The sequence below is a fragment of the Octopus bimaculoides genome, chromosome 28 (assembly GCF_046866305.1).
Source record: "Octopus bimaculoides isolate indiv1 chromosome 28, ASM4686630v1, whole genome shotgun sequence".
Lineage (NCBI taxonomy): Eukaryota > Metazoa > Mollusca > Cephalopoda > Octopoda > Octopodidae > Octopus > Octopus bimaculoides.
In genome coordinates this window covers 23,255,512-23,270,210 of record NC_142955.1, presented here as the reverse complement: position 1 = coordinate 23,270,210, position 14,699 = coordinate 23,255,512, and the positions used below count along the sequence as shown (strand labels likewise).

General features: G+C 35.3%; 1 protein-coding gene and 1 pseudogene across 6 annotated transcripts in view; both read left to right on the top strand.

The window, feature by feature from the left end:
* LOC106878343 (uncharacterized) overlaps positions 1–14,411 on the top strand; it is a 107,245-nt gene extending 92,834 nt beyond the window's left edge. For 3 of the 6 annotated variants that reach the window (XM_089344126.1, XM_089344124.1, XM_052977398.2), the window contains one exon: positions 12,558–14,411. In XM_089344126.1, coding sequence (XP_089200252.1) covers positions 13,331–14,218 — 888 coding nt within the window. In that variant the 5' untranslated portion in view covers positions 12,558–13,330 and the 3' untranslated portion in view covers positions 14,219–14,411. Of the gene's footprint in view, positions 1–4,648; positions 4,701–9,605; positions 9,876–12,557 lie in introns of those variants that run through there. The other 3 variants (XM_089344127.1, XM_089344125.1, XM_052977396.2) reach the window with 2 other exon arrangements.
* Positions 529–2,831, top strand: LOC149130765 (uncharacterized; annotated as a pseudogene).
* Positions 14,412–14,699: the final 288 nt, after the last annotated feature.

The window sequence follows — 14,699 nt, the reverse complement described above, 5'->3', positions numbered from 1 at the left end:
AGTTATTGGAACAAATTTGACACCTATATCCATGCGTTTGAAAACACAACACAGAGTATAAGGGTACTACTAAAGCAGAGTGGTCCCGAACGCGCAGTCGCGCGTCCGCGCTAGCTAGTCGTGAGTGGTCGATCCTATTATTTTTAAACTTCAAACTTCATTTGTTTTCTATTTTGATAAATTCTCTCTGTTGAAAATTATATTTTTATATTTTAAATAATTTGCAATTTCAGAAAATATATTTTTATATTAAATTTGCGTTTTCTAATTTGATAAATTCTACGGACACAAACAGAGGTGAACGAGTGATAGATAGATAGATAGATAGATAGGTAGGTAGGTAGGTAGGTAGGTAGGTAGATGGATGGATGGATCATAGATAGAGAGAGAGATAGAGAGAGATCCATAGGAATATAGACAGACAGACAGACAGACAGATAGCTCCGGCCAGTCAGTAGCCAAAGAATCAACCAAAACTAGCAGTAACGTTCCTTGTCAGTTCTACTTTCAATTCTGACAGCTAATACCATGACAGTGCCAAAAATTATGTTAAACCTTCAACGGATACGGTAATTACAATTGAAAACACGACAACAGCAATATTGCGATAAAGTATTTCCTTTCTTGGCGCTTACATACAGGATAATAGAATGATAATCCTTTCTACTGAAAGTTGAGGGGAGAGGAATAATCGATTACATCGACCAAGAAAAGAATGAACGGCTAAGTCGATTTCGGCAGGATTTGAACTTAAAACGTAAAGACGGACGAGATGCCATTCAGCGTTTTGTCCGGGACGGCAACGATTCTGCCAATTTGCTGCCTTAATAACAATAATATGATGATGATAAGGATAATATTGCGAAACTGAAGTGTTGATTTTAATTTCTGAATACGCGGGGTTAATTGTAATATGTGATATAAAGTATATTACACATATATATATATATATATGTAGGTGCATATATTTAAGCATGTATATATATATATATATATATACATACATGTATACAAACACACACATATATATATATGTACACACAAGTATGTATATATATATATACATGTATATATATATGTGTGTGTGTGTGTATGTGTAAATATATATATAAATATGTATATATATACATATATATGTACAAAGAATAAGTCCTAGGGTCAATTCGTTCGATTAAAGGCGGTGCTCCAGCATGGCCGCAGTCAAATGACAAACAAGTAAAAGACTATGTATATATATATATATATATATATATATATATATATGTGTGTGTGTGTGTGTGTATGTGTATGTGTGTAGTTGTCTGTGTGTGTGTGTGTGTGTGTTATGTATATATAAAACTCTTTGAGCCCTGAAAATGAAAGGATTCACTGAATAAATTCAAATTGTCCAGATCATCATTTACATTCACAGTTTATCAATACAGCAATGGAGTGTAGTTTCCACAGTTGAATCTCAGCCTTTCAAGTCTCTTCTTCATTTTATTACAGTTCTCTTTTATTTCCGAATATCAGCTGACATTGGCAGAAGAGAATCTTCATTTTTAGATACATCACAATATCATGTGATAACAGAAGATATCGCATCGAACAAACATAATCCTTTTGATGTAAATCGATGGTGAATATTGATGAATTAGTTCTTGTAAGTGGAAGTTTATGATGCAATTTCCCTTCTTCACTCTCTGGAATGTATAGAGAATTTTTCTACCTAATTAAAGAAATTGGCCAAGAATCTGAAGCCATTTTCAGATATCAAGAAAGATCACAGTTGACAGAAGTGTAAAAGAGGGAATATTTGCTGGGAATGATCTATACAAACAGAAGAAGGATAATATTCATATAAAGGAAGAAAAATTGTGGAAAAGTGAATTACATGGGAAAGAGATGCCAAAAGAGACAGGGAAATCATCATACCGTTGTGATGTCTGTAAAAAGACTTTCTCTTATAAATGTTTCCTTACTTCTCACAAACATATCCATACAGGGGAAAAACCGTATTGCTGTAATCTCTGTGATAAATCATTCTCTCAGAGAAATACCTTAACTACACACAAATTTATTCATACGGGAGAGAAACCATATCAGTGTGATATCTGTGGAAAATCATTTTCAAAAATTATCTCTTATCTTATCACAGACGCATTCATGCAGGAGAGAAACCATATCAGTGTGATATCTGTGGTAAATCATTTTCTCACGCAGGGAACTTAAAAAAACACAAATATATTCATACAGGAGAGAAACCATATCGCTGTGATATCTGTGGTAAATCATTCTCTCTGAGAGGTAACTTAACTACACACAAATATATTCATACAGGAGAGAAACCATATCACTGTGATATCTGTGGTAAATCATTCTCTCTGAGAGGTAACTTAACTACACACAAATATATTCATACAGGAGAGAAACAATGTCCTTGTGATATCTGTGGTAAATCATTCTCTTTGCCAGGGAGCTTAAAAACACACAAATATATTCATACAGGAGAGAAACCATATTACTGTGATATCTGTGGTAAATCATTCTCTTTGCCAGGGAGCTTAAAAACACACAAATATATTCATACAGGAGAGAAACCATATTACTGTGATATCTGTGGTAAATCATTCTGTTAGAGCGGTGAGTTATCTGCACATAAACATATTCATACTGGAGAGAAGCCATATCACTGTGATGTCTGTGGTAAATCATTTTCTCAGAGCAGTCACTTGACTACACACAAATATGTTCATACAGGCAAGAAACCATATAACTGTGAAATTTGTGGCAAATCATTCTCTCGAAAAAGTCACTTAACGAGGCACGTCTATGTTCATACAGACAGGTAACTAACTGTACAATAACAAAAATCTTTCTTTGAAACTAATGTCGTATATAAACCATAGATATGTCTTCATAGGAATGAAGATATAACAAAGTTCACCCACTATAATCACAACCTTTGTGATGTTTTTAATGAAATCATTATTTGATATTACTAACATATTTTCCATCCAAGGTATTTTCAGAAGGGAGAACAGACATAAGTGATTTAGTTGACATTGAATCATCATCATCATCATTTAGTGTCCGTTTTCCATGCTGGCATGGGTTGGACAGCATAACAGAAAATGGCAAGGCCAGGAGCTGCACAAGATTCCATTGTTTGTTTTTTGGGGAGGAGCTTGGTTTCTACGACTGGATGCCCATCTTAATGCCAACCTCTCAACAGTGTGTTCTGGGTGCTTTTTTTTTTTACTTGACACCATCACCATTTGGACAGTTTTACAAGGGCTGGCCAGCCAGGGAGCAGCTCAGGTTCCAAATTAACACCAACCATTCTACAGAATGTAATGGGTGCTTTTTACACACACACACACATACACTCATATATATATATATACATACATACGTATGTATACATGTATATATATATATATATATATATAGGCGCAGGAGTGGCTGTGTGATAAGTAGCTTGCTTACCAACCACATGGTTCCGGGTTCAGTCCCACTGCATGGCACCTTGGGCAAGTGTCTTCTACTATAGCCTCGGGCCGACCAAAGCCTTGTGAGTGGATTTGGTAGACGGAAACTGAAAGAGGCTCATTGTATATATGTATATATATATATGTGTGTGTGTGTGTGTGTGTGTGTGTGTATTGCAAGAAATGAAGCTAGTATGCTTTGCTGGATGTGTAGTGTCAGTGTGCATACATGATAGAGTGTAAGCATCATGAGGGAAAAGCTGGGCATAAGAGGCATCAGATGTGATGTGCAAGAGAGACAACTGCGCTGGTATGGTCATCTGATGCACATGGATGAAAACATGTGTATTTCGTGTGCAAGATTCTTGATGTGGATACGTGTGTTGAAAGAAATACAATTAAACCTTAGGAGAGGCATTATGCCGGTAATAAACACACGCACTGCTTCAGTCCTTTATTAATTTATATAGTTTTTTGTTAAATCATTTCATTGCACTCTTGCAATCTCTTCAGTAACTTGTCTCTCCACTTCCATTTATTTTGAATGTATGATCTGGCGTGTGACTCAGAGGAGAAGTGAAAACACTCTTGAATTGCACACTGAGCACTTCACTTATCCATTTGGGGTCTGCAGTCAGTGAGCCATTAGGCAGGAATAGGGGTCCTATTTTGTACTGTGCCGTGGCAGTCTCTTTTGCAAATCTATAGAAAGCCTTGGGGTTTGTTTTTATGCTTTCTACTGCTCTCTTCTCCTTCTCTGCTCTCTCCTTTTCATGTGAGAGTTTAATCTTGTTTTCTATTTCTAACAGTGTTAGTTTTAATTTAGCCCTTTTCCTATCCTCCAGTTCTCTATTTAACTGGTTTGAGACCTTTGTTCTGTGTCTCATAAGGATTTTCCTGTCTCTAGGAATTCTATTGGCATGTTTGCTGGTCTTTCTTTTTGGCATGTATTTGGTGCATATGTCTTGTATGGTTGACATAAAATAACTTAGTTTGAGGTCATTGTCTTGTATAGAAAGGCTGTCATGCCAGGTTTGATTTCGAATCTCTCTGCGAATTGACTTCCAGTTCGCCCTGTGGAAATTCAGGTTGGATATGGCTTGAGTCCTCCTGATGGGGTGGATGTCAAAGCTGCAAAATTATTCCAGAAATCTTACACATTCTTTTACTTGTTTCAGGCCTTTGAATGCGGCCATGCTGGAGCACATTTTTATGTATATATATTCAAAAGTGAGTTCATATTTAGCCTTATTCGTATACATACATACATAAATATGTGTGTGTGTGTGTATATATATATATATATATATATATATATATATATATAAACACATGTATATATATTGTATATAAATACACACACACACACACACACACAAAGAGAGTATGTTGAAGAATGTTACAACAATAATTGTTAGTGTGTAGAATGCAATGTATGCGATGCAGGTTCGATTCCCAGGTGAACCCATTTACAATAATAATAATAATAATAACAAGATTCAAGTTTAATATTTCTAAAAATATTTATTTGTCATAATGAAAGAAAGCAAAAGATTGACGTCCAGGAATAATTCCAAAAATCATCAAAGAATTTTCTGAAACATCAAAACCAAGAACTTGGAAGATTTCATTATCAATATTCCTGAGGATTAAATATTTTGGATTATTTTCCAGTGTCTGGATTTTAATATCTTCCACTGTCCGGATTTCCTCTTCAATGTATTTGGAAAATATTGCTTTTTGGATCTGTTATAGAAACGCATTCACCCTTTGTGGTTAGACGAAGTCTTGCAATACAATAATCCCGACCAAAATGTATTCTTCCTTCCATTCTTATCCTCCTCACCAACAACTTTTTCCTGAACCATTCCACAAAACAGAAATCAATCCAATCTCCAAACTTCTTCTCTATCTCCCTCCTCACAACAATAACCTCACCAAAAGATGTGACCCCCACATCCTCCACCACCACATCTCCCTCCCACCTTAAAAATTTCCACGTCTCCCCATGACATACTTCATCTTTACATTCCCCATCTTTGACATCAACTACGTCCACATAATAAGAGTCAAAGGTGTTGGGGTCTTTGCAATAATAGTAATCCTTGTTGTTGTACCTTTTTCTTTGGTATTTCTTGTCTCTTTCTTCTTGAGTTATGTCTCTAATATAATGACCACCACACACGAGTTGATTGTCGTTGTATTTATAAATTGTGTTGTAGTATTTCTTAGTTCTGATGGTTTTTAAACAACAGAGATCCCTGTTGAAGACCCTCATTTCCTTCCCAAAGGCGACAATGAAACATTCATCTGTCCACCGACAAATGTCCAGTGGTGCTTCTTCTTCTTGTTCATGTTGAAGTATGTCCACTGTTGTTGTTGTTCTGATTAATGTGACACTTTCTCGAAACATCAACATACTCACATTCTCATCTAACTTAATTAGTTTACTGTTCAGGTCCCTAAAATCATAATTAACAGGTTCCTCGAATGCAGGAATGGAAAAAGGGACCATTGCTGTTCTATATGGCAGTCTCCTCACTGATATTTCATCAATTCCTGAATTATTAATCTCCGCTATGTAATTACCACATCTCACCTTTAATCTACCTTTACCAATTATTTGACCTGATTCACCTCTTCTTCCTCCATCTCCATCTCCTCCTCTGTATTCCAATTTATCAATTAATCCATTACTGAATATTTCCTCAGATGTAACGGAAGTGAAACAAAGACCAGAATCAAGATTTAATAAAGACACAGATTCCAGAATGTTCACTTGGTCCCCATCAATCTTTATGCAATGACATTCAATCAATTCAATATGTTGACACCAGTAAATACCCCCCACTTTTCTCCATATTACACCATAAGGGACGAGACTTGTCCAAGCTTGAGATGTCTTCAAATCTTCTCCATTCAGTTGAAATATTTCTTTTCTTTTAGGAACCGTGGCCATTATGTGTTTTCCTTGTGTAAAACACACACCACCAACTAAACTTGCCACATTTCTGTGACATAGCAGCTCCCCGTCTTCATTAAATATTTTAACAGTTCCATTATTGGCTTTTTCACACACAACTGTCTTTCCTTCATCAGAAATATCAATATCTTTTACTTGAACAGGAAATTCGTCTGTTTGTAAACGAGCAACCGGGAAGCTTTCTTTATTCACCATAAACAACCCTTCAACATACAATTCATTCGTTTTCCATCTCCTCCCAGGGCTTCCAACAAACCTTGGTCCTTTACAGTTTATAGTGGAGAAATCTACTGTATCTTTATAAATTCTTCTATTTAAAAATATTCTGTTGTATTCCCCAGTCTGGGTCAAACACAAAATGTTTTGATATTGAAATTCCTCAAAATATTTCTCCCACTTACCCTGAATGTACAAAAAACTGTCATCAATTGCCATCTTTACACCATCGGAAGAACTAATCATGTAGTGTCTAACTGAATGTAAATATTGACCACCATTGTTGAAGAAAATTATGAAACTTAAGTTGAAAACAATGATGACATCTTCAGCAGTAACTTTAATATCCTTGATTTCATCACAATAATTTGTATATTTGCCTCTCGTTAATAATGGTTCAGGTATGTCTATTTGTTTTATTTCCTCCAAACTCGAATGTATTTCATCCATATCTACAAAATACAAATGACTGTCATCTCTCCATTTACTAAAAACCAGTTGATTGTTTGATAAAGAAGCCACATATTTATATTTATTTCTTGTTTGGTAAATTACCAACGACAATGGAAATTCCACTTTTAATGTCAACAGTTGATATTTATTACTACAATAATCCAAATTCGTAATGACCAGTGTGTTTGACTGCCATCGACACATCTTAATTAATATATAAACATTCAATTTTACCGTATTTCTTTCTCTCGTTGTTCGCAAAAAAAAATGTCTTCGTATTTCATGTTGTTTAGCTTTTGTGACGTCCTGTACCCATATATGCATATATATATTCTTTTACTTGTTTCAGTCACTTGACTGCGGTCATGCTGGAGCACCACCTTTAATCGAGCAGATCGACCCCAGGACTTATTCTTTGGATGCCTAGTACTAATTCTATCGGTCTCTTTTGCCAAACCGCTAAGTTACGGGGACGTAAACACACCACCATTGGTTGTCAAGCGATGTTGGGGGACAAACACAGACACACAAACATATACACACACATACATATATATATATATATATATATATATATACATATATATGACAGGCTTCTTTCAGTTTCCGTCTACCAAATCCACTCACAAGGCTTTGGTTGGCCCGAGGCTATAGTAGAAGACACTTGCCCAAGGTACCACGCATTGGGAATGAACCTGGAACCATGTGGTTGGTAAGCAAGCTACTTACCACACAGCCACTCCTGATATATATATATATATATATGTGTGTGTGTGTGTGTGTGTAAGTATGCGCATTATACAACATGTATAAATAGATGATAAGTAAAGCACCGGCGCAGTTTCGAATACCTTTTGTTATCCATAGATTTATTGCAGGAACTTCGTAGTGGCGGTTGGGGTAACAGTATTAGTAAAATAGATGGAATGAGTAAAAGATTTGTAGTGGTTAGATGTGTATCATGGTAAACAGATGCAAAAGGAATGTGTATGCCTTTGAAGTAAACAAATGAGTGAATCGATTCATAATTAAGAATAATTTATTCACTGGACTTAATTTGTTGTTGGTACACATAATTCTTCACTACATGCAAAATGTTGAGGATCTTTCTGATTTGGCAGGCACCTTGTTTTATTTATGTTTTATTTAGTGTGTTTTCTACCAAAACACTTTCAAACTTCGTATACTTGTATATTTTGTCTTATAGAACAGAGAAAATTTTTTATATTCGAAGTTATTTCATGTTAAAAGTTGTCGTATTTCAGGAATTTCAACCAATCACTGGCGTCTATTGAGGTGAAAACAATTACTGCTATGGATTGTCAACAAAACGTTGTGCGATGTAATGGGATTTTTTCCCTTGAATAAAATTAGTGCCGTTGTTTGTCAATATATAAAGGAATAAGAATGGAAAACAAACTAAGTGGGGGTGGGGTAAGCAGTGGAAGATGGATGGGTAAATTTTCAGATTAACACCCGCACGATTACCGAACCATAACCTTAACCCTAGTCCTAACCCTAACCCTGAGCCTAAAACCCTAACCCTAACCCTAAACCCTAACCCTAAAACCCTAACCCTAACACCCTAGTGGAAATCGTGCGGGTGTTAATCTGAAAATTTACCGTTGGATGGGGAGGAGATGATAGGTCACACGCACTAGAACAAATGTTGTGCTCAACTGCGCCCGCAGTAACGATAGCGATTGCATTGCTGCGGTGAACGATCAGCAACACACGCTGCAGCAGCCAACCCAGTTTGTCGTCAAAGCAGCAAGGTTAGAGCCGGAAAACGTGTCGCTGCACGTCATGTTCCATAGTAGAGATCTGCCTTCTTCGAATGAGAAGATGGTTATCCTGTGGAGACCTGCTGGCTCAAGTTGAGACGAGAAGCCAGCAGCGTCCAAGGCCCATAATGGTCACGCACATACATAGAGAATTAACCATGAGTCATCAAACAAACCATCAATGTTAGATACTGAACTAAAAGTTGTTACGAACACACTGCTGCATTGTGTAGATTATGCAACGTTTGGAATCCGGAGAGACTACACAATACCACGGTGGTCTTCCAGTATACACCTTCTTTTCGACTTACGACTGAGTTCTGTTCCGACCGACGGATCTTAAGTCGATCTGGTCGTATGTAGGATTTATATTTTTCAACACAACTGATGCTTGAAAGCGACTGAGTGAAAGACAGTAGCAAGCAGTGGATGTCTAGGTTTGAGAGAGGCCTGCGTTGCCAGATGCTGCCATAGCTATCATACGCGCATATTGCCCAACGTTCGAAAATCGATTTATTTATTTTATTTCCTTATTATTGTTTTTTTTTTTTTTTTTTTTTTTTTTGTAGTCGTAGGGTTTTAGGGTTAGGGTTATGGAAAAAAGTGAAAAATGAAGAAATTATGGGGGGGGGGTGCTCGAAAAATTTCAAAATTCCGATTTTTAGCAATTTTCCGGAATCTCCGTATCCGAAAACGTGGGGTTTTTTGGCAAAAAAACAAACGAGGTGAACTACTACCGGTGGCAATTGCTTGAAAGAATAAAGGGATGCACTGAGAGTTAGCTTCCGTAAATAAATTGATACGCATGCGCAATTAGTATAATTTGACACGAAATCAATTTCGTGTTACTTCTACAATATGTACGCTAAAATTGAAACGTTACTACACATGACTATAGCGATTACCTTTATAAAATATTTCTCAAGTACCACTACATTGTTATACCAATATCTTTTATAAAACACTTCCGTAAGTATTAAAGTCTCTCGTTTTTCGTGTGTCCTTTCTTTGTCTTCGGTCCGCCAGTGTCTTTTATGGATAACAGATTGCTGTGATGTTTTTGAGATTTTACTTCTACTTCTAGCATATAAACTACTGCGTTGTAGAGTCGCAATCGTCGACATTTTACCTTCTTGTGTGTTATAACTTGAAAATATTCTGAAATCCTCTCCAATCATTGAAGTTTGCAGAAATTAGTAACTTATAATAATTTATCAAATGCCTTGCTTTGTTGTGTTCATTTGCAATGTTTTCTTTTTAAAATTGTCCACCCTGTTTAAAACGGGGATCGGGGAACTTTTGTAACCAATTACCACAAAATATAGATATTTACGCCTGCGTTACCCCTTTGATTTGAAAGGCAGAAAATCATAGATTCTTTAAATTCAAAAGGTCTACTGAATCTGTTTGACGTGACGACTACTAAACACGTCCATTACTTTGGACAGACGCAGTGTTTCCAGAAGGGCAAGACTTCCTTTTGTACCCCCCAAAAACACCCCTTTAAAAAAAAAAAAATTTTTTTGTACACAAACCCCTGTTTTCGGCTCCGGAGAATATGAATCTGCAAAAAAATTGGCAAAAATTGGGATTTTCAAATTACCCCTCCTCCCCGCCCCCCTAAATTCTTTATTTTTAACTTTATTCAGAATTTTTTTTTTTTACTCAAAATATGCGAAAAAAATACGGAGATTATGATACTGAAAAAAATTTCCAAAAATTTTTCTAGTTAGGGTTTTAGGGTTAGGGTTACGGAATAAAGTGAAAAATTAAGAAATTGGGAGGGAGGGCAATTTTCTGGAATCTCCGTATCCGAAATTTGGCAATTTTCCGGAATCTCCGTATCCGAAAACGTGGGTTTTTGGAAAAAAAATTTTTTTAAAAACCAATAATTTGCGAGAAAATGGGTGGGGGAGAAAGTTTTTCCTAGAAGAACTTTTTATATAGTTTTATTTATGTCTAATAAGTCCTCATTACCCCCAAGAGCTTCATTTTTACCCGACTTGAGTTAATTTACTCCAGTTCGCCGACCCCTGGTTTAAAATATAATTGAATCTTAAATTAAAAGTAGACGCGAATCATTTCAACTAAACACATTGATTATTGAAAAGCTTGCTAGACACAACGAAAATTTTAGAAAAAATGATAATTAAATGAGTGGAAATCGAACCTGTGTGTTAAATAATAAGGCACTAAAAGGGAATGACTCCCTGGACACAAAATTTCAACTAAAAATATTTCACTATGAGCATCGACTTGTGTGGCATGACAGATAAGATATAACATATTAAACATTAATATATACAGGGTGTCCACAAAGTCTGGGTACATGGAGTAAATAAAATCATAACATAAACAATTAAATATAAGAAATAATAATTTCTTAAAGTATGTGTTAATCCCCATGTGGGTACATGGAGTAAATAAATTCATAGCATAAACAATTAAATATAAGAAATAATAATTCCTTAAATTATGTGTTAATCCCCATGTAGGTACATGGAGTAAATAAAATCTTAACATAAAAAATTAAATATAAGAAATAATAATTTCTTAAAGTATGTTTTAATTCCCATGCGGGTACATGGAGTAAATAAAATCTTAACATAAAAAATTAAATATAAGAAATAATAATTTCTTGAAGTATGTGTTAATCCCCATGTGGGTACATGGAGTAAATAAAATCATAACATAAACAATTAAATATAAGAAATAATAATTTCTTAAAGCATGTGCTAGTCCCCATGTACCCAGACTTTGTGGACACCCTGTAGATTCATTACGCTATACACAAAACATCAACCTGAAACAAGAGTCTGTTGGTGTAGTATTTCGTTTCGTTACGTTATACACCGTGAGGGCAAATGTGATCACCCATCTAAGATCCCTGACAATAGTCCTGCCTAACCGGAAGTCCCTTCTTTGCAGACCAGGTCACTAGCTAGCCTTGCTGTGAAGTTCCTGTCAACAGTCCATCTGTTATAAACCCTTGGACAGTGCTCTATAGACATAAGATTTTATAAAATGTTGTGTGTATATGTGTATATATTGGGTTGGCCAGAAAGTTTGTGCCGATTTTTAAAGGAAAGAAAAAGGTCAATAAATACTTGCCATTTGCATTTTTAATCAACCAGATATGAACCATTTTATTGCACAATGCATCTCCACCAGGGTATCAGTTGGTAGGAAATATGTGTATTTCTTTTAAAAAGCAAGAGATGATTCAAAAGAATTTATTTCTTCATAAACCTTGAATTAATCTCCTAAAATTTTAATGTCATAAGATATCAATGGAGGAAAAAAAAACTTATAAATGGACACATTTATAAGATGGGCTTCTTTCAGTTTCCATCTTCCAAATGTACTAGCAATGTACTTGCTCAAGATAGTGTGCAGTGGGATTGAACCCATAACTACCATGCTTGCATCTAAGTTGCATGATGTAATTTAAACAACAAATTGAAAAGTGAAGTTCAGTTGTAAGTTCATTCCCTGAACAAAGTAACTTAACAAACACAAATAATTAATGCAGGTGTGAAGCCATATAATTGTGATAAATGTTTACTTCAGTTTATCTCTATAAGAAATTTAGTAAAATTTCCTATTTTTGTACCGTTTATATCTTACACTGTTGTTTCTCTGTTATTTCAGATTATCAGATGAGACAAGGACAGATTTTTTACATTAGATGCTTCATTGATATTTATTGTCTTAAAAATTCAAGTCAGCTGTTATAGAGAACAGAAACAAATCCGTGATCAAATTATCACCTGAGTTTTGTACTGGATGCTTCTTGGACAAAATAGCAAGAGTTTGCAGTTTGTACCATTTTCATATATTGATGAAGATTACAGTTGATGGAAATACAAGACTCACATCTGTTACGAATGAAGTATAAAGAGGAATATAAAGAAAAGATATTGTGTCATAACAACAAAAATTACTGTGTAACATGATTGTTGCTCTTGGGTAGCAATTATTTCCTATACACTCACCCCTAGAAAGTTTGAAAAATGACTAATATTTCCTTCAAACTTTGATTTTGTTACATTTGTTGAAACCCCAAAGAATTTCTCTTAAGACCTGGCTATGATGCTCCCCCCCCCCACTACTGCTCATCATCAGAGATGCACATATTATCAGCTGCTAATGGGACATGCTCAAGTGGCTATGGTCAAGCAAATCTGTGGTATTGAGCAGAATATTTGCTATAATGATATTTCTGCTTCAGCAGCTCAGAGCTGAATCTGTCTGAAATGTAATGGAAAAATAGGTCAGTTTCAAAACATTGATATCCAGGTGGCAAAAGCAAAGTTTGAAGGGAATAGTAGAGATTTTCTTTGATTTCTAGATAGAAACAAACAGGAAATAACATTTACTGACCAAAAACAACAACAAAATCTTGTTACACAGTGTTATTGAAAATGAATTGTGAAAACCATGTTAAATGTATACCACAAACTGGCATGATTAATTTTCATGATGATATGCTGAAAGAGATAGAAAAACCATATCAGTGTGATATCTGTGATAAATCATTCTCTCAAAAAGGTAATCTAACTAAACACAAACACATTCATTCAGATGAGAAACCATACCACTGCGATGTTTGTGGTAAATTATTTTCTAGAAGTAGTAGCTTGCTTAGACATAGACGTATTCATACAGGAGAGAAACCATATCACTGTGACGTTTGTGGTAAATCATTTTCTGAAAGGAGCTACTTAACTAAACATATACATATTCACACAGGACAGAAACCATATCACTGCAATATCTGTGGTAAATCATTCTCTCAAACAGGCCAGTTAAGTACTCACAGACACATTCATTCAGATGAGAAACCATTCCACTGTGATGTTTGTGGTAAATTATTTTCTTCAAGTACTGGCTTGCTTAGACACAAACGTATTCATACAGGAGAGAAACCATATCACTGTGGTGTCTGTGGTAAATCATTCTCTGTAAGTTGTCATTTAACTACTCACACACGTATTCATACAGGAGAAAGACCATACCATTGTGATATCTGTGGTATCTCATTCTCTCAAACAGCTCACTTAACTACACACAAACACATTCATACAGGAGAGAAACCATATGACTGCGATATTTGTGGTAAATCATTCTCTCAGAGAGGTCACTTAACCATTCACAAATATATTCACACAGGAGAGAAACCACATCACTGCGATATCTGTGGTAAATCATTCTCTCAAAATAGTGATGTAACTAAACACAAACGCAGCCACACAAGAAGAAAGCAATGCCATTCTGAAAAGTACCAAGATGAAGAACAAACATTGCTCTGAAGAAAAAAGTTGTATCAATAATTTCTGTGATGAAGTATCCTCTCGGTAACAATCTTTCACCCTTCTGTTCCCACATTTCTTTTGAAATTGCCATTGTTTTAACCCTTTCGTTACCAGCCTGGCTGAAACCGACTCTGTAGTAGAAATGTCTTGTTTTCATAAATTTTGAATTAAAATCTTCCACCAAACCTTAGCCACAATTTATGTTCCTAACTCTAGCTTAATGATAACAAAGTTATTTTACTAAATTCTTTGTTATATTTAATCTAATTGAGAGAAACACAGAGCATCTCAAAATAAATACAGTAATGAAAGGGTTATTTGGTTTTTACAATAATTCTTTTATTCTTTTAGATGTTTCAGTCATTTGACTGCAGCCATGCTGGAGCACCATCTTAAAGGGTTTTAGTTAAAGAAATCAACTCCAGGACTTATTCTTTGTAAGCCTAGTACTTATTCTATCAGTCTCTTTTGCCAAACT